The following is a 22,989-nucleotide window of genomic DNA, read 5'->3' as shown; positions in this document are numbered from 1 at the left end:
GAGATCATAGCTTTAGTAGTAATTGTAACTGCAATGCCAGACTAATCGATGAAGAATTCGACGACGCGTCCATGTGTCCGCTCCTCCCGGACGTTCCCCTGTCTCAGAGCTTAAAATCTCAGTCTAGAGTATGTACGGTCATAAAGTCTCCAGAAGAATGACTGCCGTCGAGATGGGGGGGGAAAGGAGGAGGAAGAAGAGCAGGTCAGTGAGTGAGCGTCGAGGAGGTCGACGTTGGAAAAAAAGACTCACGCTAGCAACGCAACGACGAACGATCTTGAACTCAGTGAGGGATCCAGCACCGGGAGAATCTTCAGGAACCCTTCAATTTCCCTCTCCTCCACGATCTCGAGCTTCGACTGCCTCTCATTGACGAACACTCGGAGGAGACCCATCGCCCTGATCTCTCCCGTTGCTCTCATCACCTCGCAAAAGGCGAACTCCTCACTATCGACGAGCAAAGGGACTGAGTGGGCTCCCTTCGCTACGAAGACTGCTAGGCGATTCCAGCGGGTTGCAACGGCAACGGAGTGTCGATGGACGTGGGAGACGGTTGGAGGCGTTCCGTCTTGGTCGCCTTCGTTGGATCCGTAGTGGAGATGGCGAGGGTTGAGGAACCAGAGCAAAGGCGACCAGCGTTCGATGGAGAACTGAGGGGATTTGGGATCTCGTTCGAGGCAGAGGAGGTCGATCGGAAGAGAGGGGAGATGGCGACCGACGCGGGAGAGATGGGTGAGGTGTTTTGACTTGAAGGAACGGTAGGTGAGGGAGAGTCGAGATGGGATCAGAAGAGGTGTGACTCGGTTCTCCAGAGAAAAAGGTTCTTTGAGCTGTCAGGACAAGAGAGGAGCAGATCGAGGGAACGGTGAGCAAGAGGCGAAAAGAGAAGCAGGCAGAATTGAACTCACCCTCGAAAGAACGAAGCTGGCTGCTTCCCTAGATGTCATAGCCACCGTCCGAGTAGCGTAGATATGTATCGAGGCTCGTTCCAAGAGCATGAACGAGACTCCGCAGAGCCTCAAGACGTCCGTCCGAGGGAGGAGGGAGACGATCGCGTCGACGAGTTCAAGAGGGAGCGTTGCAAGGGAGGGAGGAGGTTCCGAGAGGTTCGTAGGCTGATGTTGATTGGGCTTGTACTTCATCTGAAGATTTTTTGTTAGCGACGGTCAGCTAATGAGTCGATTGAAGGCGAAGGAAAGGAAGGAAAGAAACGAACGAGGTTCCGCGACCAACTGTACGATCCCATTCCTCCCTTCCCTGCATCCCAGCTCCAGTGACCGTTCGGCAACGATGCTGTCGAGATCTCTTGGATCGTGCGACCCTGCTCCTCGCTTCTCCTCTTGAGTTCCTCGTTCTCGGACGAGAGACGCGCGACGGTCGAAGCGAACTGAGCAAGTTTCCGAGATTGAGCTTCGTTCTCTGATGAAAGCCGTCCGACGGTTGTAGAAAGATGGTGGACGGCGGTGGCGAGCTGGGATATGGAAAGCTCCTGTGAAGCTGGTGATTCGAGAAGGGAGGGTTGGGAAAGAGGAGTCCGGTAAGAAGACGAGGAGGGAGAGTCGAGGAGAGGAGGAGAAGGAGGCACGACGCTTCGAAGGCTTTGGATCCGAGGTGTGTGATTCTGAAAGATTGACGGGCAGATGGTATCAGCGTTGTGGTGTGACTGGGTGATCTGTAGTGTAAGCAGATCCTGGAGAAAATGGAGAGGGAAGGAAAGGAGGGAAAAGAAAGAGCTCAACCTCACCATCTTCTCCTTCGTTGTCGGAATCTCTAGCTCTTCGAGGAGCTGGTTTGGCATGGATGTTGAGGAGTGTAGACCCTTCGATTGCTTTTTAGATGGAAGTGAATTGCACGAGGAAAAAAAGAGCGTCGAGCGGTCGAAGGGGTTGAGAGTGAAAAGAAGGGAGGAGGGTTCAAAACGAAGTTGAGCTCAACGTTCACCTGCCTTTCCCTCCCTTCTTGACCTCAACATGGTCCAGTTCTCTATCCCCGAGTACGCTCGAATCCTCGGGCTCTCAAAAGGTCCCGGACCTTACTCGTTGAAATCTACAACGCTCGCTGAACTTGAACGTCTGATTCGGATGGTGTGTGTTGCTTCCCTCTCGCTCCTTCCTTCCTTCTCCCTTTGTCTAGTCTACAACGAAGCTGACGGATCCTTCTCTCGTCCTTGGTTCCAGGATTATGACTTCACACAGCTGACCGACGACGAGAAGGCTCTACTCACTGTGAGTCTTTTGTTTCGTTGTAAAGAACCTTATGAGATCGAGCTACAGGCTCATTCTCTCTCCTCCCTCCCTTCTCCCAGGCCCAGTTCAACGCTCTCTACCTCCCTTCCTTCCTCAACGCCATTCTCTCCACTGATCACACGTTCGAGGGTCCCAGGCGACGCCTTACCTCTTCACTCTTCGGCATATACACCGAATGCACTCGTCATGTCGAGGTGTACGCTCGGTACGCTCGAGAGCATCCGACGGACGCTTCCGATCTCTACGTCCTCTTCGCGAAACAGATGGCAGTCTTGGAGCCCACGAGTGAAAACGTCAGTCTTCTCTTACGGTGACTGGATGCTTCCAAAGGAGCGAAGAGCGAGCTGACCCTTCCTCCGTTCAATCTCCTCTTCTTTCCCTCTTTTCCTCCTAGACTTCTGAGATCATGGCTACCTTCTTAGCTCTGGAAGGAGCCATGAAACATCAGTTTATCCAAAATCCCTCCCTCTCACAGCTCCCTTCCCTCGATCTTCCCACTCGTCGCGGTCTCGCCAGGCTTTCGAAGGGACTAGTCGCCTTGCCAGCAGAGCGACCCGAATTTTGGCACGACGCCATCCTCATATTCGAAAGGTGATCGCTTTGGCGTTGGGAGAGATGAAGATGGAATGTCCGCACGAGAGCGATATGCTGCTTTGGAGGAGTTGCGAGGCAGCTCGAAAGGGAGGAAAGGAAGAGAAGACGTGCGTTCAACTCTCGGAAGGGGAGGAGATGATGGCCTGTGGACGAGTGAGTGACGTTGCTCTTCCTCTCCTCTCTTCGTACCTTCAGCTCACTGATTCTTTCTCTCGTTCGGATGGTGCAGTGTTTGGCAGTTCGCTACTGCTCGAGAGGTGCGTCGCGTCTCTTCCCTCCTCAAGGTGTCTCCCTTCGCTGAAGCTCCTCGTCTCGTTTTCCCCGTGTCTTCCTCTCGTCCAGATCACCAACGAGCCGACTGGAAACGACACAAGACTCTCTGTTTCGAGCCGAGCTGGTGATGGGAGGAGAAGAGGAAGAGTCGAGCGACGCGTCGTACGATTTTGGGGAGCCGAGGACCTCGCCTGTTTGGTTTTGATGAATGATCCGCTTTCTCGCTCGAGTGATGTCTGTACTATTCAGGAAGATCTTTTAGAATTCATAGACTCCCTTCTACTAGCTTCTTCAAAGCTGGGAGATTTTCCTCTTCTTGTCAGGCTCAGCGTCGAGTCTCAGCCATCCGAGGTCGCTCGAGGCTCCTTCAAGGAGATTAGCTGGACGGGTTTATGATCCCCACGAACTAGATGTATCCAAGGTTGAATGAAATCAACAACCGCGACTGCTCGACATCCGCAACTGGTAGGAGAAAAGGAAAAGGAAAGGACCCAAACTCGACCTCGGGTCAAAGAACTTACGGCTTTCGACGCGTCTGAACTGTTTGCGCATATTACCTCAGACGAGCCTCAGCCAACAGTTTTAGAGCTTGACCTGAGAAATGAAGAAAGTCTCAGCTTTTCTTTCAAATCTTGACGGCTCGAGAGGGCATCAAAAAAGGATGGCTTTCCCAATTCGAGGCAGAAAAAGAACCCACCCGACGCCTTTTCCGTTCCATTCTCCTCCTAACCACAACTCCCCTCTTCCCTCTCCTTCCCTTCTTTCAACCTCAAACCTTCCTCAACATGCTCTTCACCTCCGTCCTCGCTGCTCTTGCTCTCCCTCTCGCGGCTGTCGCTCAAGCTGGCCTCGATATCTCATCCATTTCGGTTCGTCCCAAAACTCGAGCTCGACTCGATCTTCCTTTCCCTCCCTCTCTTCCCTCTCCCCCCTCCCACCTTCTCGCTCGAGTGAGATGAAGCTGACCTTCTTCCCTTCTACCTCTCACCTTTTTCATCTATGGTCTCCTACTACAGCCCTGCATCATCTCGGTTCGTTCTTCCTCCCTCTCGTCGGCTCCCTCCCTTTCTGAAACCGCCTCCCGTCAACACCCAGCTGACCCGCTTCCCTTCCCTCCTTTTCGTATCTTTACAGTGCTCTACCATCGGAGCTGCTGCTGGAGGAGTAAGTCCACAACTTCTGATGCCGTTTGAGCTCTGTCGGAGGGAGAAATCTTCCAAGAGTTGAGACGTGGGACGAGACGGACGCGATCGAACGTCCCACCATCTTCGCGAGCATAGCTAACCAACCTTCCGTTCTCTTCCCTCGTTGCTTTCTTTTTTCGTTACTGTTATCAGTGCTCTTCCTTCAGCGACTACGCCTGCATCTGTACCTCGTAAGTGCTATGTTTTCCTCTCGTTTCACTCAGATCGAACGAAGCTGATCTCGCCTCTCGGCTCCGCCGGTCTTTCCTCCCTTCCCTACATTCAGGACTGTCGCTCAAGAGGCGGTCTCCGCGTGTCTTCAGGTAAGCACAAACTTTTATCTACGTTCGTGGGGGAATCGTGGGCGGGAGAGAGAAGGAAAGAGGGAGGAGAACAGTGAGCTTAGCTTCAAGGTCGCATCTCTCGTCGAGACGAGGAGGCGCTTCGGGCTTTGTCTGAGACGGAAGCTTTCCTTCAAAGCCTTCTCTGCTCTCAGAGAAAGACGAGCAGAAGAAATTTCCTGTAGATACCCATCCATGACGCTCGACGAACGAGCTAGGTCGTCAGGGAAACACGGAGGCGCTCACTTTGTTTTCTTCCCTTGGAATCTCGTTTAGCCTTTCTTCCGCTCCGTCGCTGACAGCCCCCCTGTTCCCCCTTCTTATCTGGTCTTAGGCCAACTGCACCGCAGAGGACGTCACTGCCTCGTTTGCTCTCCAGAATGTACGTCCTCGACTTACTCTCTTCGATCCTCTCGTCGGCCTCTTCTCTTCTTTTTCTCTTCCTAACTTCCTCTTTCTCCATCTCTACAGGTAACCTGCGCCACCCTCGACACCGCGTCCAACGTTACTGAATCCGCCTCTGGAGCCATCGCTAGTGCCGTGAGCTCCCTCTTTCCTTCTCGTTCAACAAAACTCAAGTCGCAACGCGTCGAGCTCACCTTCCCCCTTTCGTCCAGACCGGATCCATCGCCTCCATCGCCGCTTCCGGATCCGCCTCTGCTTCCGCGGCCGTTGCGTCCGCCAGTACTGCTGCTACTGGGTTCGTCCGATCTCTCTTTTCCTCCCTCTCTCCCCCCACGTGCCTTTGTTTTCTTTTCGCCTCGTTCCAAACTGACTCCCACCCCTCCCCTCCCCTTCCCTCCCTCTTCCACCCTCCAAAAATAGTGCCGGATTCCAAGTGGCCAACACCCACTCTCTCCTCGCTTTGGGAGGAGCCATCTTCGTTGGAGCGTCGGCTTTGCTCCTCTAAACGAAATAATCTCCCTCCCCGACTAGACGCGTCGCGGTTCGTTCCTTGAGGGTTTTCTTGTTCATATTAGTTCTTCTTCTTTTCGACTGGGCTGGGCTGGTTTTGGAATCGTTTTTTTTTTTTACTTATGCATAATCGTTCGATGGATGGTCTGTTGGTACTGCTCGTTGGGTGGGAAGAAAAGGGAGGACGCGTGGAGAACTGAAAAACAACAACAACAAACACCGCTTGAAGCGAGGCGCTGCTTGCTGCTTTTTGTGTCTTCTCCCGGTGCAGTTTTTTTTTCTTGAGCTCAGACTGAAAGCTCAGGTCTGCTCTGCCCCTCTCTTCTTCTTTTGGAGCAAATGCTGTGATTTTCGTTCGAGCTCGACGTCGGACGTGTCTTCTCTGTCTCACGCGAGCGAGCTCGAACGAAGCTCGACGGTCCTCCATCTTCCTTCCCCTCTTCTCCCTCCTTGCAGATTCTCGCACAACCACCTCCTTCTGACTGACTGCAGCACACTCAAACCCAACACTTTTCTCGTCCAACAAAACTTCCATATCCATAAATTTTTGCTTCACTTCATCAAAACTCACCCTCCGGCTTCTCATCTCCTTCTCCTAAACTCTAACGCGAGCTCAACCTTCCTTCCTCCTCCTCCTCCTCCTCCTCCTCTCCTCCCAACCGCCTTCTCCTTCTCCTTCAGCATGCTCCCCCCCTCCTCGATCCGGAACCGTCGCTCTACGACGACTCACCTCCCTCGGATCACTCGTCGGGACATCTACATCGCTCTCCTGACGTCCATCGTGCTCTACTCGTTCACGACCTTGTTCCCTTCGCCTGCTCAACCAGCTTGGGGAGGAGGAGGAGGAGGAGACCAGACTCCTCCGTTGAACAGGAGACCGACGGGGTATATGCTCGGAGGGTATGAACGAGGAGGAGGAGGAGGAGGAGCCGTGAGGGGTTACAGCGATACTGTCGCGAAAGTGAAGCTGAACGAGAGGAGCTTGGGAGGGGAAAGTGGTGGTGGGAGGGAGACGAGGATCGGAGGACATAGTCATGGATGGACGTTGTTTGAGAGGTCAGTAACGCTCGTTATATAATAGTATACACTCTTACTAACGAGATTCGTTGTTGGTCTGCTCTCGTAGGTTGTACATGAGCGACGGGACTCTCTACATCGTAACGTTCGTCTCCCAACTCTCCTCCCTCCCTCGCCCTCCTTCCCTTTCGAAGCTCACCTCGTTTTTTTCTTTCTTTCTTTCTTGGTCTGATTCTAGGGACGACCCTTCCTCGATACCTCCCATCCGAGACATGACTTCTACAGGTCTGCACGCTACGGTCGATGCGGAGAACAAGGCCGCTAGAGAACCTACATCGAAGGAGGTGAGCTCGAGCTCGCGACGGATTGGGAACCTGCGACGAAGGGTCAAGCTTCGAAGCTTGCGGCTTTCAAGAGAACTCACCACTTCTCTCTTCCTTTTTTTGGGGGGGTTGTAGATGCAAGTGATCTCTGTAGCTGAAGCCAAGGAGAGATGGGGGGATCGAGTCTGGGAGATGGACGGCATGACTTGGTTGGCGAACGATCCCGCTCAGTGTGAGTTTCGACGTCCTTTCTTCTTTTTCACTCTCCTTTTTTTCCCCTTCGTTCTTCTTCACCCCTCCATCAACCTCACACCAAAGCTGACCATCCCTCTCCTCTTCGCCCAGTCCTGGGTCACTTCTTCCACGTCGCCGCCGAACTGCTGCTTGGGTTCTGGCGAACGCAGGCGATCCTCGATCCGAACGGGAACCAGGACATGGAGGTGACGGGAGCGCCGAGTCCGAGTAGGCTTTGGTTCTTGAGGTTGGAACCTACTCAGTGGTGAGTTTTTTCAAGACGGGGAAGGAAGAAGAGGGAGGAAGGGAGGGAGGGAGGGAGGAGGCAGAAGGAAAGGAAGAGAGAGAGAGAGAGAGAGAGAGCTGATCTCGAACGCGTCTTTTCGTTTTCTCCTTTTCTCGTTCATTCTTTTATTTCTTTGACCTCTACCTCCCATCACTCTTCCCTCCTGCCTTTCCTTATCTATCCTTCCATCCTCTCCTCGTCTCTCAACACCCTCCAGGCGCGACAACCCTCAATTCAACCCTCACATCATCCACTCCCTCTCCCCCTCCCTCCCCGTCCTCCACTCCCGCGACTGGTCCGAATACGGCTCCCTCACCGGTCCTCACAAAGCCATCCTCTTCCCCCGAGCCATCCTCGCCGACCGTTCCGCAGCCAACCGAGGCAAACTCGTCTCCATCACCTCTCGGTTCGCTTCCCCTTCGACCGAGATCGGAACCGTCGGTCCGTACTGGTGGGAGCCGTTGAGGAGGCAGGTGCTCAGGGTGGCAGGGGTGGAGGAGGAGGTGATTGATTTGGCGAGGGCTGGAGCCGGGGAGGAGAAGGTGGTGGTGAGTTATGTGAGTAGGCAAGGAGGAGGGAGGAGGACGTTGACGGAGGAGAAGCATGAGGAGTTGGTGAGGAATCTGAGGGAGGTGTGTGAGAAGAGGGGGTGGGAGTTGAACGTGGTGAGGGCAGAGAGGATGGGGAAGGATGAACAGTTGGCGATGGCCGCAAAGACGACGGTTAGTTGATCGGGTTGATTTGCTTTGGGTCTCCGTTTCGACGAACCTTTTCGTTGCGTTGAGCTCAAGAGTTGATCGCTGTCTTTCTCTATTGCTTCGTCTTGATCTTCATTTCATAGGTTCTCATCGGAGGTACGTCTCCGTCTTTCTCTCTCTGGGCTCCCTCCTTTCCCTCTCTTCGACGCGTCGAACTCACTCCCCTCTCTCCCTCTCTTCCCCTCCACAGTCCACGGAAACGGTCTCACCCATCTCATCTGGCAAGCAGCCACTCCCAAAGCAGCCGTCATCGAGATCTTCATCCCAGGTGGTTTCGCTCGGTGAGTCTCTTCTGGCCCAAAGGACGAGAACGAGAACGAGAACGGAACGAAAGCTGACCCTCCTCGTCGTCTTTGCTTTTCCTTTTCAGGGACTACGAATGGACCGGACGAACCCTCGGACTGAGACATTACGCCGTTTGGAACGATACGTGAGCTCTCCCCATCCCTCTGCTTCTTTCTCTCGTTCGACCGGAAACTGACGCGTCGTCCCTTCCTTCCCTCCCTCCCCCTCGGTCCACCTCGCTCGATCGCTCAAACAGCATGCACACCTACCCGTCCATCCCTAAAACAGCCTACCCTCCAGGCTACCACGGAAAGGACATCGTCGTCCACGGGCCCTTCGTCGCCGAGCTGCTCGAGAAGCACATCGATGGGTTGGTGTAGACTAGGGCGAATCGGGGTCGGTTCTCGTTGAGGAGGTCGGAGGGAGAGTTGGGTTGGGTTGGGGGGGGGGTTGGGGGTTGGGTTTGAAGGAGGAGCGGTGAGAGGGAGAGGGAGAGGGAGAGGGAGAGAGGGGACAATCTCGGGACTTTCGATCTTCGAACTTGTGATCTCGTTGTTTTGTTTTAGCGTGTTTGTTTCTTTGCATCGTCTCTTCAGTGATGAGAGCGTTTCTTTCCCTTTCTTTCAGTTTTGTCATTTAGAGGTTTTATGCATGTTTGTGCTCTGTTCTCGCTGGTAGACTGTATATCGAGATGAAGAAGAGAGAGCAGCAAAAAGCAAAAGGACGGAAGGGAAGGGTGGGTCGTTCAAGGTCGTGGTTCTAGAGAGTGTAAGCGAGTGCAGATGAGATAAGTGAAGGGAGAAGAAGAGATCTACGTGTGGTTGGTGGTGATGAGCTTGACGAAGAACGAAGGAAGGGAAGAGGAAGAGTCAGCAACGCCCCTGAAGAACGAACGAAGAGGAGGCGAAGGAGGCGACTCACATGTTTCTCGAACCGTTTGAGAACGTGGTTGACCTCTCGACGAGTCATTCCTTCCTTGTACTGCATCTCTTGAAGGGTGATCTTGCCGTCGAAGTAGCGGACGATCCTGAAAACGATTAGGAGCGAAAGAGAGATGAGTCTCGAGCCAGAGGAGGAAGGAGGAGAAAGTGATGGGACTCACTTCTGGAACCCTACAACTTCGGCCTCAGGTTGACCGTGGCAGATGGCGTTGATCCAGGCTCGTTCCTGAGAAAACGAGAACGAGATGAGTGAACAGGTCAGCTCTCGTTCGACTCGACTCGATCTCGATTCGAACTCACCACTCCTCTGCTCGACGCCGGATTCGGAATCAACTCGTCCTCCTCCTCTTCCTCATCTACATCCCTATCCCCAAACAGCCCCTGCCCACCACCCAACTCAATCTCGCTCTCTCCACCCTCCCCTTCCTCCGCTCTCAGCCTCTCGATCCTCTCCCTCTCCATCCTCCTCGCCAACACCTTCACCTCCCTCGACGCCACAACCCTCACCCTCGTCGGAGCTCCAACAACCAGATCCTTCCGAAGAAGCCAGAGGAGAGCCTCGTAGTGCAGGCGTTTGTCGGCGGAGCCGTTGTAGGTTTTGAGGTGCGAGTAAGGGATCGGGGAGGCGGACAGGCGAGAGAAGAACTTGTAGAAGGGAGCGAGGGAGGGGAAGGCGAGGTTGAATTCTTCGATGAGTTGAGGCATACTGATAGGTACAAAAGGGGGAGGTGAAAGGGGGGAAAAAAAAGAGGAGAAGTCAGTGAGCGAGAAGGAGCGACGAAAAGGCCAGAGATCAAGAGGGAGGAGGACGAACTCCTTTCCTTCGCTCGTTCCGGGGAAGTAGACGTTCTTGCTGGCAGGCTTGACGACGTCGATGACTCGAGCTTTCCTCTGAAGGAAAAGAGAGAAGGAAGGTGGAGAGCGAATCAGCTTTCAGTTCGACCTCAGCGCGTCGAACGAGGGATGAAGAGAGAGAGAACAACGAACCTTCCAAACCAAGAGTCGAGCCATCGGGTAGAGCTCCTTCTTGAGGTCGACTCCCACATCAACGAAGGCTGGAAGATGAGCGATCTCGGCGAGACTGTGAGGGGAAGAGGGAAGATGAAGAGAGGCGAGGTCAGAACGAGAAGGCTCGAGACGCGTCGACGGGATCAGGTCCGAACTCACCTCATGTTCGGCCTCAGCGCCTCCTTGAACATCTTGAAGACGGGACTCTTTTCATCCTCTGATAAATCCTCGTCAGGATCATCGCCCACATCCAACGTTCCCTCCCTTGACGACCCGTTCAGCACCGGCGTGAGAGAACCAGGCGTCTCGATCGTTGGCGTCGTCGAGAAAACTCCGTTCGACGCACTCCCCGTCATCCCCAGTATCTGTCCGACTCCACTCGTTTCTCTACTCCTCCTTCCCATCGTGTACGTAGCACTCGTCGTCCGGCTCTTCGAGTATCCACTCCCTCCTCCGTTCCCAGCCACACTCCCTGCCTCGTCGATCTCCGTCCCTACGACGCCGCTTCCTCTCCTCGAGTAGTTGATAGATCTCCGACCTGCTGCCGTATCGACGGGGTCGAGGAGGAGGATTGTCTTCCAGGGAGCGAGACGAGTAGGGTTCCATTCTCCCGTCGAGGACGTGAGGTCCTCCTCCTCTTCTTCGTCGCCGAGAGGAGAGTGGTTCTCCCAGTAGGACCACTGGCCGGAGTCGTTGGTGGCTGGACGAAGAGGTAGCTGGATGTAAAGGGGGAGGGAGGCGATCTTGATGGTGGTGGAGAAAGGGTAGGTGCTGAGGGAGTCGAAGATCGATTTGACGGCTTGAGCGAGAGGGTTGGTGTCGAGAGCGAGTTGGAGGAAGGATTGCCACGGAGTACCTGAAGGCAGAAGAAGGTTCAAGACAGAACGGTGAGCTCGAGGTTTTTTGGAAGGACAGTTGAGGAAAGTAGAGACGTACCTGAGAAGAGATGAGACGCGTTCGAACGAGCAAAAGACGGGCGTCAGCTTTGTGATGTCTCTTCAGTCAACAACGGGAGAAAAGGTAAACTCACGATCATCGATACACGTATCTCTCATAGCGATCAGTTTGGTAGCTTGAGTCGCAACCCAGTTCTCCTTGACCTGCGCGTCGAAGAGCGCTGCCGTCGCCTTGAAGACGACTTCTCGATACAACGCGTCGAGACGTTGACTGGGCTTCATCATAGAGTTGCTCCGATTCCGTTGGTCGACGACGATGATGAGGTGGAAGAGTCCGATGGTAGGAGTATCGAAGGACGAGTTCTTCGCGACGGGTTTGGGTCGAACAGGTTCCGCTGGTGTTGTCGTCGACGAGGATCCGTTCTGGGAGGCTGGAGGGGACCCTTCGAGAACGTCTTCGAGCGAGGTTGGTGGAAGACCTGTGATCGGAGGACCGTGGCTGCTCGAGGGCGACGAAGACGACAAACTCAACCCTTCGAGACCCATGGCTTGACCTGGAGTCACCCTCGGACCCTGCCGTCTCCCTCTCCCCGTCTCATTCCCTATGATCGATCCTGACCCTGCAGCAGGTCCTCCAGCAGAAGAAGGGACCTCTCCCTCGTCTCCGAAGGTCCACAATCCATTCGGTCCTCCTCCTCGCATTGGATGCCCAACGAAGCACATGTCGTCCGCGACGAGTTCGAATCTCTGCTGGCAGAGATCCTCCGAAGGTGATAGGATGTTGGCCCAGAAGGTAGTCTTGGACTCGAAGTAGAAGTCGTAGTCGATCTGGTTGAAGTCCGAAGCCGAAGGAAGGGGTGCAGAGAGGAAGGCTGAGGAGGAGGGAAGAGGTTTGACGGAGAGGGAAGGGGAAGGAGCCGGGGAGGTCGTTGCCGTTTTGGTTGAAGAGGGACGACCACTTGGAGGATGGGAGGTAGGTGATGGATCTGAGTGCTTGTGGGTGAGATGATGACGGCTTGAGGATGTAGGAGTAGGAGTAGATCGACCTCCAGCGTCGGCAGCGGTGAACTCTGGATCGTTGCCGTTGTCAGAGTCCGAAGTCTCGTCTCCACTATCGTTTCAAACAGAAGAAAGTCAGTACAAGGACTTTGTAGGGCCTTAACTTCAGTATCATGGTGAAAATATGAAAATCAAGCTCACCTACGGTCGGCTTCCCAGCTTCCAAAACCAGCGACCGAGGCGACGTTCTTCATCGAGGGCTTGTTTCGATCCTTCTTTGCTGCTAAACGAGTGGGCCTTGTAGGGTTTGGAGGCCATCGAAAGGGGATGTTGTTCCCTTGAGACGACGACGTCACAAAGAGGATCGCCAGAGGAGTGACGATGGACTCGGATTGAGTCATGGCGAGAGGGAAGGAAGGAGGAGGGAGATGGTTGAGCTCGGAGCGAACGAGGAGGAGGAGTCGAAGGTTGCTCGAACGAGAGGGAAGGGAGTTTCTTGCAGCGAAGGGAGATGGGGGGTATGCGAAGCTCTTCGAAGAGTATCGAATAAGTCTTGTTTGGTTGCTGAGTTGTGGTGAGAGGAAGAAAGAGATCAGGTCGAGAAGCTCGAAGCTCGAAAGTTGAGCTCGACGCTTTCCTTTTCGCTTCCTTCCCTCCTTCCCTCAAGAGCCCGTGTTTGACTCGGTGCGGAGGCCCGATCAGCTCTCGTATGTCTCTGTCAGAGTTAGATAGAATAAAGCTCAAGAAATTTCGCACGCCGGCTTTCAAAGGGCGCCTCAAGCTCATTCTCCTCGCTCCTCCTCTGTCTCCTCTTTTCTCCTTCCTCCTCCCACTGAGTTCAACAGATGTCCCTCTACTTTAGAGGAAGTCCGGAGACCGATCTTTCTAGTATTCTTCTTTTTTCTACAAAGCGCTCCAGTTCAAAGAGTTCTCAACAGAAGCAAGCAAAGGCCCAGCAGTCGCATCTAATCAACCCCGCTAATTCTAGATCTACGACTCCACTACAACGCAGTCTCCTCCCTACTTCTTCCTCCTGATCATGTTCGCCATAATATCGAAACTGTTCCCATCCGGCTGGAGATCGATGAACTCGGGCTCCTTGTATCCCTTCGAAGCGGTGAGGAAGCTCGACCGATCGTACTCTCCTCCGTACGAAACCGTCTTGACGGGAGTGGTTCGAAGCATTCCGTGGTCGAGAGTGATGGTTGTGACTCGGACGGGAGTGGGAGGGTTGGTGGTGAGAAGGTGGACGAGTTGATCGCTGAAGGAAGACGAGGGGAAGAAGGTCAGTTCGAGTTCGATGAAGAGCGAGACGCGACGAGAAGGTCGAAGGAACAGGGAAACAGGGAAGAGAGAAAAGACTCACGAGTGAAGCCATCGATCGAGGTAGTCGGTCAAGAAAGGTTCGAATCCTCCTCCTGGAGCGGCGACGAACTGCTCCCACATGCTGCCGAAGCGAGCGAGGATTCGAGCGAGGGAGCCTTCCATCGTGGGAGCTGGGAGAGGAGTCGATCCAGCCGGGAGGGAGTCGTTGTGGATCTTGGTGAGGAGGGAGAGGGAAGTGGTAGGAAGGCCGTTGAGAATGTTGACTCCGCATCCTGTGAGAAGAGAAGAGAGAGAAGAAGAGGCGAGAGTCAGTTCGAGTTGACGCGTTTTCGACTTCTCCTCCTTCCGCGCCCTCGACCAAAATTAGAGGTGAACTTCCCCGTACTCACCAGCCATGACTTTGAATTGTCCGTTCGCGTAGTTCGAGTTGACCAGGATCCCTCCAATCTTGACCTTGTCGATCTTCCCTCCCTCTCCCTTCACCAACGCGTAAACGTCGTTCGGCCACTTGATCCTCACTCCCAACACACCTTCACTCCTCCCTCCTTCGACTCCGGGATCGAGAGCTTCCGAAATGGCGAGAGCAGCGAGGTACTGGACGAAGACGACCTTGGGAGCCATCGACGCCGGGAGAGTGAAAGTCATGGTGAACTGAAGACATCCCGTCGGAGACAGCCAGACGTTTCCTGATCGACCTCGACCGGAGAGTTGGTAGGAAGCAGTGGAGACGAGTGGAGTTGGGAGAGAGTGGAGGAAGTGAGGGTTTCTGTGGGAAAGCGAAAGAGGAGAGGATCGAAGTCAGCTCGAACGAAAAGACGCGTCGATTCGAGAAGCGAAAGAGTGATAGAGACGCACTTGTCGAGCATCGTCTGAGTACTCGTAACGGCTTCGGAGTACATCATCAAGTCTCCCAATCTCGTCTCGCCCATCTTCACATCGTGGCCTCCCTTATCCCTCTCGCTCTTCCGACCCAAATCCAACTCCTTCCAGAAAGTCGACCAGTTGAACAGCGGCGTCCATTTCTCCCTCTCCATGACCTCGACGGTTCCTTCCTCCTTCTCGGCGACGATTACATGCTTGACGAGCGCGTCGAAGTTCTCAGCTTCTTCGAGGGAGAGGGTTGTGGTTCGAGCTTGGGAGAGGTAGGAGGAGACGGAGGGAAAGGAGGTCGATTTGTGGAAGTGGAAGGTGTCGTTCGTGTCTGGTAGGATGGAGGGGCCGTCGGAGGAAGTGATGTCGGACTCGGTAGTGGTTGAAGGAGTGAAGTGGGAGGAGATTTTGGAGATGAAGTCGGCGGGAAGGTCGGGTTTGGAAGGGTGGGAGACGAGGAACTGAGGGAGAGGGTGGGTGGGTCGTTCAAGCTTGTCCTGCTCCTCCGTCTCTGGTACCCCAACTCCTAGAGCCGATAGAAACGTCTTCATCAACTCGAGACGATCCTCCTCGAGTCCGGCGAGTTCCTCCTGCGACGGTCCTCCTCCTGGTAGACGTTGAAGAGCGCTTTGAAGAGGGTCCTCGAGGAGCGAGTACTCGGGATGAGTTCCGCAGAGAAGGGTTCGACCGGCTCCGACTTGACAGAAGACGGCTGCGTTGGGGAGGTTGGGAACTTCGGCGTATCGAGCGAGAACGACGGGAGGGGAGGAACCGAAGGTGGTGGGCGACGACGACGAGGAGGAAGGAGGAACGAAAGCTCCTCCTCCGTTGTAGTATAGATGAGACACCCTCTTCTTCAGACCCTTCCCAACCTTCCTTCCATCCTTTTCCAACACCTCCTTCAAAGCCTCCAGATCGACCTCCATCGTGACGGGTCTCGTTCCCTTCTCGCTCGAGTACTCGAACCCAGGGAAGACGGTTCCTTCGCATGTTCCCTCCCAGAATCCCAGCTCCCTGAGAGCGTGAACCTTGTAGGTCTCGTTGTCCATCATGAACTTGATCTCGGACGCTCCGTAGTATCCTCCAGCGCAGATTCCAAGGTACGATCCTCCCTCGCGAACGAACTTGGAGATGAGCTCGTTTCCCTTCCCTGCGAGATCCTGATGGAACGGCATGTCCCTTCCTCCTGGTAAGACGAGAAGAGCGCACGAGGTGAACCAGGGATCGGTGAGGAGAGAGGAGGTCGAGAGGGAGGTGACGGTGTAGTAAGGGGAGAGCAGGAGTCGTAAGGATTTGACGGTGTGGTGAAGGGAGGAAGGTGAGACGCCAGCTCCAGAGTAGACGAGGACTGAGAATTTGCGAGGCATCTCCTGGGAGTGAGTCGAAGGTGATAGTAGAGGGAGAGAAGTGTCGATGAAGAAGGAAAACGAAGCTAGATGGACGTTGGGGAGAGCTGTCTAAAAACAAGGAGGAAACAGGTTGGTTGGGGAAGGGATCAGCGGAGCTCAACGGAGTTCGTTTTCGCTTCCGGACTGGGGTTACTGACCTCTCGGGAAGAATTTTCTACTAGCTCAGAATGGGGATTCAGAGGTTCGAAGTTCTTTGGCCGACAATTTCCTGCAGAAATTAGCAACCGACCCAAAAAAGGTCAACGAAGACGAGAGGTGTTTTGGTGAGCTCGCTCGTTTTCGCTCCTTCCCTCCAAACCATCAGCATCAATCCTCCTCCATCTTCCCTTCCTTTCTCAAAATGGAACAGCCGACGGTATCCGATCTTGCTGATATCTGGGGTGTGTTCGACGATGGTCGAGTAGGAGGAATATCTGAGAACGACCTCGACAAGATCCTTCAGCGTTGGACAAAACACATCTCGGTTCGTCCCTTCCCTTCTCAGTGCTCACCCCTCTCTCTCTAATTCCTTTGCTAGGTTCTGAATAACATAGCTCTTGTTACCACTAGTTCTTCATGTCCCTTCACGCTTCGGATGAGCAGACCCGCCACGTTGTGAGCCGGCAGAGTCCTGACCGTCCTCTCCGTTCCGTCCTCACCTTTCCTCTCTCTCTTGCTTTCGCAGGAATCCTTCGCTGCTCGTTACCTTCCATCCCTCATCCGTACCTTCCTCTCAATCACGAATCCTATACTTCGATTGGCCTACATATCGTTCGTCCAAATCATCGTCGTCGAAGCGGCCATCTTTTTCCCTCGCTTCGTCCGTATCTTTCCTCAAGAGGCTTGCTCCCTCTACCTCGAAACCGTAACCATGATTTCGGACAGGTCTTACGACTGGGATGATCCAAAAGTTCGTATCTTGTGCTCTCTTATGGCAGGAGGAGGCAGCGAGACGCGTGCTGACCTTTCCCCTTGATCTCGCGTCGTCCTTGGCCTTTCTCTCGTAGACTGCTATGCCTGGAAGGCCCGCCGTCTTCCCTGCTTACTTCTATCTCGTTTCTCTCATCACTGCGCTCTTCAACCATCTACCCCTCAGCTCTGACTTTCCCATCCTTGCGCCAGCTTTGAAGGAGGGCCTGCGAGACTTCGCCTCTCGCTGCGAGAGGGTTCTCACTGCTGAGCAGCTTCAAAGTCCCATGGGTCTGAAAATCATTCGTACCCTAGCAGGTGGAGAGAGGGATCCCCGCGGATTGATGGCTGAGGGCCGATTGGTCGTGTGGGTATCGTGCGGGCAACGAGTCGCAGAACTCGCAGCCGCGGTGGCTTCTAAAAGACCTATGTGTACTTCGACGTGTCTCGATGTGAAAGAAGGAGATGAGATGTTGGCTTGTGCGAAGGTCCGTCTACTTTGTTGGCTCGCATTGTTCTCGCGTCCAAGTCTCTCTTTCGCTGATCTCTCTCGACGCGTCTTCCTCAAACAGTGCCGCGCCGTTCGCTACTGCTGCAAGGGTACGCCGATCTATATTCCTCTTTCTCTATTCTCGAGTTGACTCTTCTTCTTTCCTTGTTACAGATCATCAACGAGCCGACTGGAAGAGGCACAAGAGGCTCTGCTTCGAACCGAGTTGGTGAACGATTCGACTTGATTCGTGAGTTTTGTACTCTCCCTTCTTTCCGATTCGTCGTTCTCTTGAGAACTAATCTTGCTCTTTGGTCTTCTCTTGTTCCTGGGGAAAGATCATTCTTCAGGGAGCCAGGAGCAGGATAGACAGCTCGGACGCGTCGGTTCGTCGGTTCGTCATCTCTGCCCTCCCCCTACTCTCACTCCTCTCAGGCTAACTTCCGACGACTTTTTTTCTTTTCTTTCTTGCAGACGCGATCATCTATCTCTCGTTCGTCTCTCCTTCTCGTCGTTTTTCTCACGAGTTGAGCGCTCGCCGTCTCCCACCGAGACTGACCTTTCCTTCTGTTTCCTTTCGCTTTCCTCTCAGCAGGACCTAGTAGAAATCAGAGACTATGCAACGATGAATGTGCTTCTTTACGAGATCAGGTGGCTGGGAAGGAAGACCTTTCGTTTGAGAGTCAGCGGTAACGAAGAACAGACGGGACGCGTCGAATTTGGTTGACCCTCTTGACTCGTTCGAGACTTCAGCCCGCGAGTTCTCGTGGAGCGATACTGGCGTCTAGGATTCTGTTCATTCAACAAATTACTCTTAAAAGCGAAGTCCAAGCTCGTGACTTGGCTGATGAAGGAAGGGAGCGGTTGATTGTGTTCTTTTCAGCCCAGGCCTTCGAACTCGCTTTTCACCCTCAACCACCACCTCCCAACTCATCAGCTCCTTCCAAAGATGAGCCCTTCCTACTACAACATCAACTCCAACTCTCCCGTCTACGGAAACGACACCTCGGGTCTGTACACTCCCACAGGAACGAGCGGTGGCATCTTCGTCTCGGTCGTTGGCTCTTTGATCGGGTTGCTTCTCGTAGTCGGATCTCTTACTACAGCGTGAGTTTCTTTACACTCGTGGAGGGAGAGGGGTGAGGATAAAGCTGAGCAGTTTGGGATGATGTGGGTTGGCAGGTACTTCATGAGTAAAGCTCGAGCAGAAGGAGCCGCCACCCTGAGCTCGTCTCGACTGAGGGAGGAGATTGCGGAAGCAAAGGAGCTGAAGGAGAAGCCTGAGCTTGTCGAGGTCTTGGTCGAAGCAGAAGAAGCTGTTGAAGTACTTGGAAGTCTGTGTGAAGAAGTCGTAGTGAGTTTTGCTGCTATGCTAGGAGGGAGGAAGAAGAGGGAAGAAGGCTGAAGTCGAGTTCGAGCTCAACCGATCTCACCCGTTTCTTTTTCTATCACCCACGTTTTTTGTTCGAAGCCTCTCGCTCTCGCTCTCCTACCAAGTAAACAAGACTCCTCGAATCACTCGAAATCTTCGTCAAGAGCGATCATCTCGTTCCTCATCCTATCTCCCTCTCCTCCTCCACTCGAGCTCTCGATTGAGCCTCAGCCCTCGCCCCTCTCCTCCTCCTCCTCCTCGGCTCTCAGTCACGAAGAGGACTTGGATCTCGTCTTTGGATCGAGTTCTGTTTGGTTGGACATGGATGAAGAGGAGAGAAGTGAGCTGATGGAGTTTGGGAGGAAGACCGAGGCGAGGTGAAGGACTTTTTGGTCGGAGGATGTTGACTTTGCAGCACACGATCGCATGGGCCACGACGAAACATATACGACGATGCATCGAGAGGGATAGTCCGAGAAGGCAAGGGAGATCCTATGAGCTTGAGAGATACCGGAGCTGAAACCGAACGAGAGAAGGAAAAGCCGAACGAGGACATCCGCGTTCGCGTCGCGTCGCAGACTTCGTTTCTGTTCGAGTAGTGGGAAAGGTGAGGGCCAGCGAAGTCTGGAGTCGGGCATACCGAGACACATTTTCTTCCATCCTCGCACCCTCTCAACTGTATAAGATCACATGCAGCAGCCGACGCATCGAACGCGTCGAACCCCAAACTTTCCTCAAGGGACCCACCCCTCCTGAGGCTCAGCTCTTCTTCTCTCCTTCGGGTGAAATGTATCAACTCCAGCTCTGTAAAGACTCGCTTCGGGAATCGCCTCGACTCCGATTTCCTCTCGAAGAGCCAACGATGTGAATGCGACGAGTTTCTCTCCGCGCAAAGAACCTCCCTTCGTATCTACTGAAAGACTCCTTGCTCCAAGTGGAAGGAAGTGGAAACAAAGTGACTGGAAGCAGGATCCTCGAAGAGAGGTAGACTTTTGAATCGAAGTCTAACAAAGGGGATGTACTGTAGAGGACGACGTCGGTTCGATCCGATTCGAGAAAGGAGGGAGGGGATTCGTCGAACCAGGACGAGAAAGGCGAGTTTTCCGAGGCCAACCGGGAGGAGGAAAAGAAGGATTCGCTCCGAGAGTCATAGCACGATCTAGGATTCGGGCGAAAGAAGGAAGGTTAGGAGGCAACGGTGAGCGTCGAAGAGAAACGAGAGGACGATGGACTCGCATCGTCCCATTTCTGCACCTTCCAAAGAGAGCTCTGCATGTAGAAAAGCACTGCTTTCGAAAAGCGGAAACGTAAAGGACCCACGTTGGATAAAAAACCAGGAGAAAGAGAGAAACGCAAGAGCGAGCAAGCTCCGCGTCTCGTCTCAACCCGTTCAACGCGTCTCTCCTCCTCCCTCCCCTCCCCGAACCACGAACAGCAAAGAAAGCGAGCACCTCATCACAAATCGTTCGTTTCTCTAAAAAAAGATCTGGCTCCTAAACCACCTCCTCCTCCTCCTCAAACCCGCAAAAAGCAAAGCGAAACACACACAAAAAAAGAAAAGGAGAACGAAACCCAAAACTGCCAACCTAGTCTACTCCTCCTCCCTCTCTAGAGCATGAAGGTCAAAGGGTTCTCCACGAATCCCTTGAAGGACTGCAAGAACTTGGCCGCCACGGCTCCATCGACGGTCCTGTGGTCCGAGGTGAGGGTGACGTTCATCACGTTGACGGCCTTGAAGCCAGACTCTCCGTCTCGGACGATCTTCTCGGTGGTTCCTCCGACGGCGAGGATGCACGACTGAGGGGGGTTGATGATGGCGGTGAAGTCGTTGACTCCGAACATGCCGAGGTTGGAGATGGTGAAGGATCCTCCCTGAGAAACGAGAAGGGACAAACAAAGGACGAAGGACGAGACGCGAAGGAAGGTGGTCAGCGATTGGGGATTCAGAGAGCGAGAGAGAGGGCGAAACAAGGTGGGAAGCTCGAGAAGATGTGTGGGAGAGAGATGAAGACGAACCTGGTACTCCTCAGGCTTCAACTTTCCATCTCGAGCCTTGGTAGCGAGCGACTTGGTCTCGGCCGAGATGGAAGCGAGTCCCTTAGCTCCAGCGTTCTTGATGATGGGGGTGATCAATCCAGTAGGGGTGGCGACGGCGACGCAGATATCGGCGTTCTTGTAGCTGCATTGAACCAGAACAAGAAACGAGGTCAGCTTTCGACCTCCACGTCGAACGAGGAAGAGAGAGAGGGAAAGGCATACGAACGTTCGGATCGACTCTCCCATCCAAGCAGAGTTGGCCTCGGGGACCTCAGCGAGGGCGAGAGCGGTGGCCTTGACGACTGAGGGAGGGAGGAAGAGAAGGAACGGAGAGACGCGTTGAAAAAAGGTCAGCTTCGATGCGTTCGAGCTCAGAAAGAAAAAGAGGAGAGCTGGGAAGACTCACTGAAGTCGTTGACGGAAAGCTTGACCTTGCCCTCAGCTCCGGCAGAGTTGAAGAGAGACCTGAGCTTGATGAGCTTGTCTGTTTGCGACGAGAGCGAAAAGGGTGAAAGGTTGGGAGGTCAGCTTCGACTGTCGACTCCCTTCCCTTCGAAAGGAGATCGAGACGTACCCATGTTGACCTCGACGGTCACGTAGAACGAAGGGATCGACTGAGTGCTCTCCAACAGCCTCTTGCCGATGATCTTCCTCATCGACGAAACGGGCACGTCGGTGTACTCGCTCGAAGCAGGAGCAGCAGCCGCGGCGGGAGCAGCAGCCGCCTTGGAAGCAGGAGCAGCAGCCTCCTTCTTCGCAGGAACGAACTTCTCAACGTCCTCCTTCAAGATCCTTCCCTCGGGACCCGACCCTTTGACCTCTCCAAGAGGGACACCCTTCTCCTGAGCGACTCGTCGAGCAGAGGGGGTAGCGAAGATTCGAGCTCCCTTGTCTCCGGCTTTGGAAGGGTGCTTGGGCGCCTCGGCTGGGGTTTCGGGGGTTCCGATGGCGGTGAGAGGAGCAGGGGTGTCGAGAGGTCCGGAAGCGTGGGAGGAGGAGGAGGAAGAGGAGGAGGGGTTGGAAGGAGGAGGGGAAGCGGGAGCGTCGTCTTTAGGAGCGGAGGGAGGGTCGTGGTGTGCCTCAGCTCCTTCGGCGGCGAGAGCGTCGGCTCCGGAGAAATCGTCTCCCTCCTCTCCGACGATGGCGATGAGAGCTCCGACGGGGAGGTTCTTGGTGCCATCTCCGACCTGTGATGGGACGAGGAGAAGGGGAGGGAAGAGAAGAGGCGAAGGTCAGCTCTGCGCGCTGGCTGTTTCTTTCCCTCCCCTCCCTTCCTCCTTGCCCTCTTGTTTCTCCTTCTCCTTCCCTTAGCTTGAGCTCGTTCAAAACAAGGGACGTACGATGATCTTGACGAGAACTCCATCATCGGTCCTGTAGAGAAAAAAAGCGAAGGAGGACGCGATGAGCTTCGTTTTACAGCGTCCCTTCTCGATTGGACGGAAGGAGAGGAGGGAGGGAGAGAGGAAGGAGGATCAACTCACGACTCAACATCCATCGTAGCCTTGTCGGTCTCCTGTAAGAGTCCGATTCGAAAGTAAGGAGCATCAACAAGTCAGCAAGCTCGTCTTCCTACAGTTGCTCAACGAGCTAGTAAGAGCTCTTTGGGCTTCCGGACTCCCTCCCGCAAAATCGACCTCGCTCTCGTCGCCTCGCCTCTTCCGCTTTGAGCTCTCCTTCCTCCCTTTCGGACACTCTCGAGACCACCAGCTCGAGCTCAAAGGACCTCTTTCCGTCTCCCAACCAGTCGAGCTTTCTCTTCAAAAGGCACAAGGAAGGTGGAAACTCACGATCTCAAAGATGACATCCCCAGGTCCGAACGACTCTCCTTCCTTCTTCGCCCACCGAGCGATTCCTCCCTCGGTCATCGTAGGAGACATGGCAGGGAAGGTGTACTTTGCGAGAACATCTCGCTTCACAGAGGTAGACAGACCTATAATTCAGAGGAAAGGGGAGAGTCAGCTCTCTTGTGTCTCCTTCTTTCCAACTCGAGCCCGTCCAACCCCATCTTTCTTTCTTCGCTCCGAACTGACCTCGAGCGAGAGAAGGAGAGGAAGAAGAGAGCTTGGCTCGGGAAGCGAGACGGAGAGCGGCTCGGTGCATTTTTTGAAGGAGGAGGAGGAAGAGGAGGGCGGAGGGAGGGGGAGGAGGAGGAGGTGAGGGTTGGATTGCAAGAGAGAGAGAAGGGCAAAGGGATCGAGGAAGGGCTGGGGAAATCCGTGAGGGGCAAGGACGGAGCGGATGTTCGTTGGGCTGGGATTCAACCTGTCCTGTAGAGGCTCTTTGTTTCTTGAACTTTT

At 54.2% G+C, this 22,989-nt stretch overlaps 9 protein-coding genes across 9 annotated transcripts; 5 read left to right on the top strand and 4 right to left on the bottom strand.

Annotated features, from left to right (window-relative positions):
* Position 1: 1 nt before the first annotated feature.
* BDY24DRAFT_437988 (uncharacterized protein) lies at positions 2 to 1,896 on the bottom strand. Its single transcript, XM_076644318.1, has 4 exons — positions 1,217 to 1,896; positions 909 to 1,142; positions 253 to 830; positions 2 to 161 (listed from the first exon to the last, which is right to left on the bottom strand). Exons 1-4 carry the CDS (start codon positions 1,796 to 1,798, stop codon positions 119 to 121), a joined length of 1,437 nt encoding a protein of 478 aa, XP_076500830.1. The 5' UTR covers positions 1,799 to 1,896; the 3' UTR covers positions 2 to 118.
* On the top strand, positions 1,897 to 2,992 carry BDY24DRAFT_375659 (uncharacterized protein). Its single transcript, XM_076638572.1, has 4 exons — positions 1,897 to 2,084; positions 2,178 to 2,225; positions 2,306 to 2,539; positions 2,641 to 2,992. Exons 1-4 carry the CDS (start codon positions 1,971 to 1,973, stop codon positions 2,839 to 2,841), a joined length of 597 nt encoding a protein of 198 aa, XP_076500829.1. The 5' UTR covers positions 1,897 to 1,970; the 3' UTR covers positions 2,842 to 2,992.
* Positions 2,993 to 3,835: 843 nt separating this feature from the next.
* BDY24DRAFT_375654 (CFEM domain-containing protein) lies at positions 3,836 to 5,710 on the top strand. Its single transcript, XM_076638571.1, has 8 exons — positions 3,836 to 3,982; positions 4,130 to 4,144; positions 4,248 to 4,277; positions 4,451 to 4,488; positions 4,584 to 4,620; positions 4,973 to 5,020; positions 5,110 to 5,338; positions 5,464 to 5,710. The coding sequence occupies exons 1-8, from the start codon at positions 3,899 to 3,901 to the stop codon at positions 5,595 to 5,597; spliced, it is 615 nt and encodes a 204-aa protein (XP_076500828.1). The 5' UTR covers positions 3,836 to 3,898; the 3' UTR covers positions 5,598 to 5,710.
* Positions 5,711 to 6,442: 732 nt separating this feature from the next.
* Positions 6,443 to 8,836, top strand: BDY24DRAFT_335711 (uncharacterized protein; the record flags this gene model as incomplete). The annotated part of the gene is made up of 9 exons (XM_076637205.1): positions 6,443 to 6,609; positions 6,680 to 6,715; positions 6,809 to 6,914; positions 7,029 to 7,125; positions 7,239 to 7,392; positions 7,631 to 8,139; positions 8,362 to 8,452; positions 8,542 to 8,601; positions 8,713 to 8,836. The coding sequence occupies 9 exons, from the start codon at positions 6,443 to 6,445 to the stop codon at positions 8,834 to 8,836; spliced, it is 1,344 nt and encodes a 447-aa protein (XP_076500827.1).
* A 289-nt stretch (positions 8,837 to 9,125) lies between these two features.
* BDY24DRAFT_375645 (nitrogen permease regulator of amino acid transport activity 3-domain-containing protein) lies at positions 9,126 to 12,932 on the bottom strand. The gene is made up of 9 exons (XM_076638570.1): positions 12,502 to 12,932; positions 11,436 to 12,412; positions 10,565 to 11,261; positions 10,385 to 10,478; positions 10,212 to 10,288; positions 9,698 to 10,103; positions 9,559 to 9,623; positions 9,378 to 9,483; positions 9,126 to 9,291 (listed from the first exon to the last, which is right to left on the bottom strand). The coding sequence occupies exons 1-9, from the start codon at positions 12,699 to 12,701 to the stop codon at positions 9,268 to 9,270; spliced, it is 2,646 nt and encodes an 881-aa protein (XP_076500826.1). The 5' UTR covers positions 12,702 to 12,932; the 3' UTR covers positions 9,126 to 9,267.
* A 388-nt stretch (positions 12,933 to 13,320) lies between these two features.
* On the bottom strand, positions 13,321 to 15,863 carry BPL1 (biotin--[acetyl-CoA-carboxylase] ligase BPL1; the record flags this gene model as incomplete). The annotated part of the gene is made up of 4 exons (XM_076637200.1): positions 13,321 to 13,561; positions 13,667 to 13,898; positions 14,016 to 14,392; positions 14,482 to 15,863. 4 exons carry the CDS (start codon positions 15,861 to 15,863, stop codon positions 13,321 to 13,323), a joined length of 2,232 nt encoding a protein of 743 aa, XP_076500825.1.
* Positions 15,864 to 16,135: 272 nt separating this feature from the next.
* BDY24DRAFT_375639 (zinc finger MYND domain-containing protein) lies at positions 16,136 to 17,930 on the top strand. The gene is made up of 8 exons (XM_076638569.1): positions 16,136 to 16,368; positions 16,570 to 16,794; positions 16,892 to 17,281; positions 17,366 to 17,393; positions 17,458 to 17,533; positions 17,622 to 17,677; positions 17,758 to 17,776; positions 17,879 to 17,930. The coding sequence occupies exons 1-5, from the start codon at positions 16,246 to 16,248 to the stop codon at positions 17,514 to 17,516; spliced, it is 825 nt and encodes a 274-aa protein (XP_076500824.1). The 5' UTR covers positions 16,136 to 16,245; the 3' UTR covers positions 17,517 to 17,533; positions 17,622 to 17,677; positions 17,758 to 17,776; positions 17,879 to 17,930.
* Positions 17,931 to 18,050: 120 nt separating this feature from the next.
* Positions 18,051 to 19,116, top strand: BDY24DRAFT_375634 (uncharacterized protein). The gene is made up of 3 exons (XM_076638568.1): positions 18,051 to 18,390; positions 18,466 to 18,637; positions 18,755 to 19,116. The coding sequence occupies exons 1-3, from the start codon at positions 18,233 to 18,235 to the stop codon at positions 19,034 to 19,036; spliced, it is 612 nt and encodes a 203-aa protein (XP_076500823.1). The 5' UTR covers positions 18,051 to 18,232; the 3' UTR covers positions 19,037 to 19,116.
* An 846-nt stretch (positions 19,117 to 19,962) lies between these two features.
* Positions 19,963 to 22,850, bottom strand: LAT1 (dihydrolipoyllysine-residue acetyltransferase). Its single transcript, XM_076637818.1, has 9 exons — positions 22,723 to 22,850; positions 22,480 to 22,622; positions 22,174 to 22,205; positions 22,033 to 22,063; positions 21,267 to 21,879; positions 21,099 to 21,176; positions 20,919 to 20,994; positions 20,672 to 20,834; positions 19,963 to 20,527 (listed from the first exon to the last, which is right to left on the bottom strand). The coding sequence occupies exons 1-9, from the start codon at positions 22,790 to 22,792 to the stop codon at positions 20,264 to 20,266; spliced, it is 1,470 nt and encodes a 489-aa protein (XP_076500822.1). The 5' UTR covers positions 22,793 to 22,850; the 3' UTR covers positions 19,963 to 20,263.
* Positions 22,851 to 22,989: the final 139 nt, after the last annotated feature.

This window comes from Mrakia frigida (assembly GCF_051309035.1).
Source record: "Mrakia frigida strain ATCC 22029 unplaced genomic scaffold BDY24scaffold_2, whole genome shotgun sequence".
NCBI classification, from domain to species: Eukaryota; Fungi; Basidiomycota; class Tremellomycetes; order Cystofilobasidiales; family Mrakiaceae; genus Mrakia; species Mrakia frigida.
Note: the sequence above shows the minus strand (reverse complement) of the source record. Positions and strands in the feature narration are given on the sequence as shown.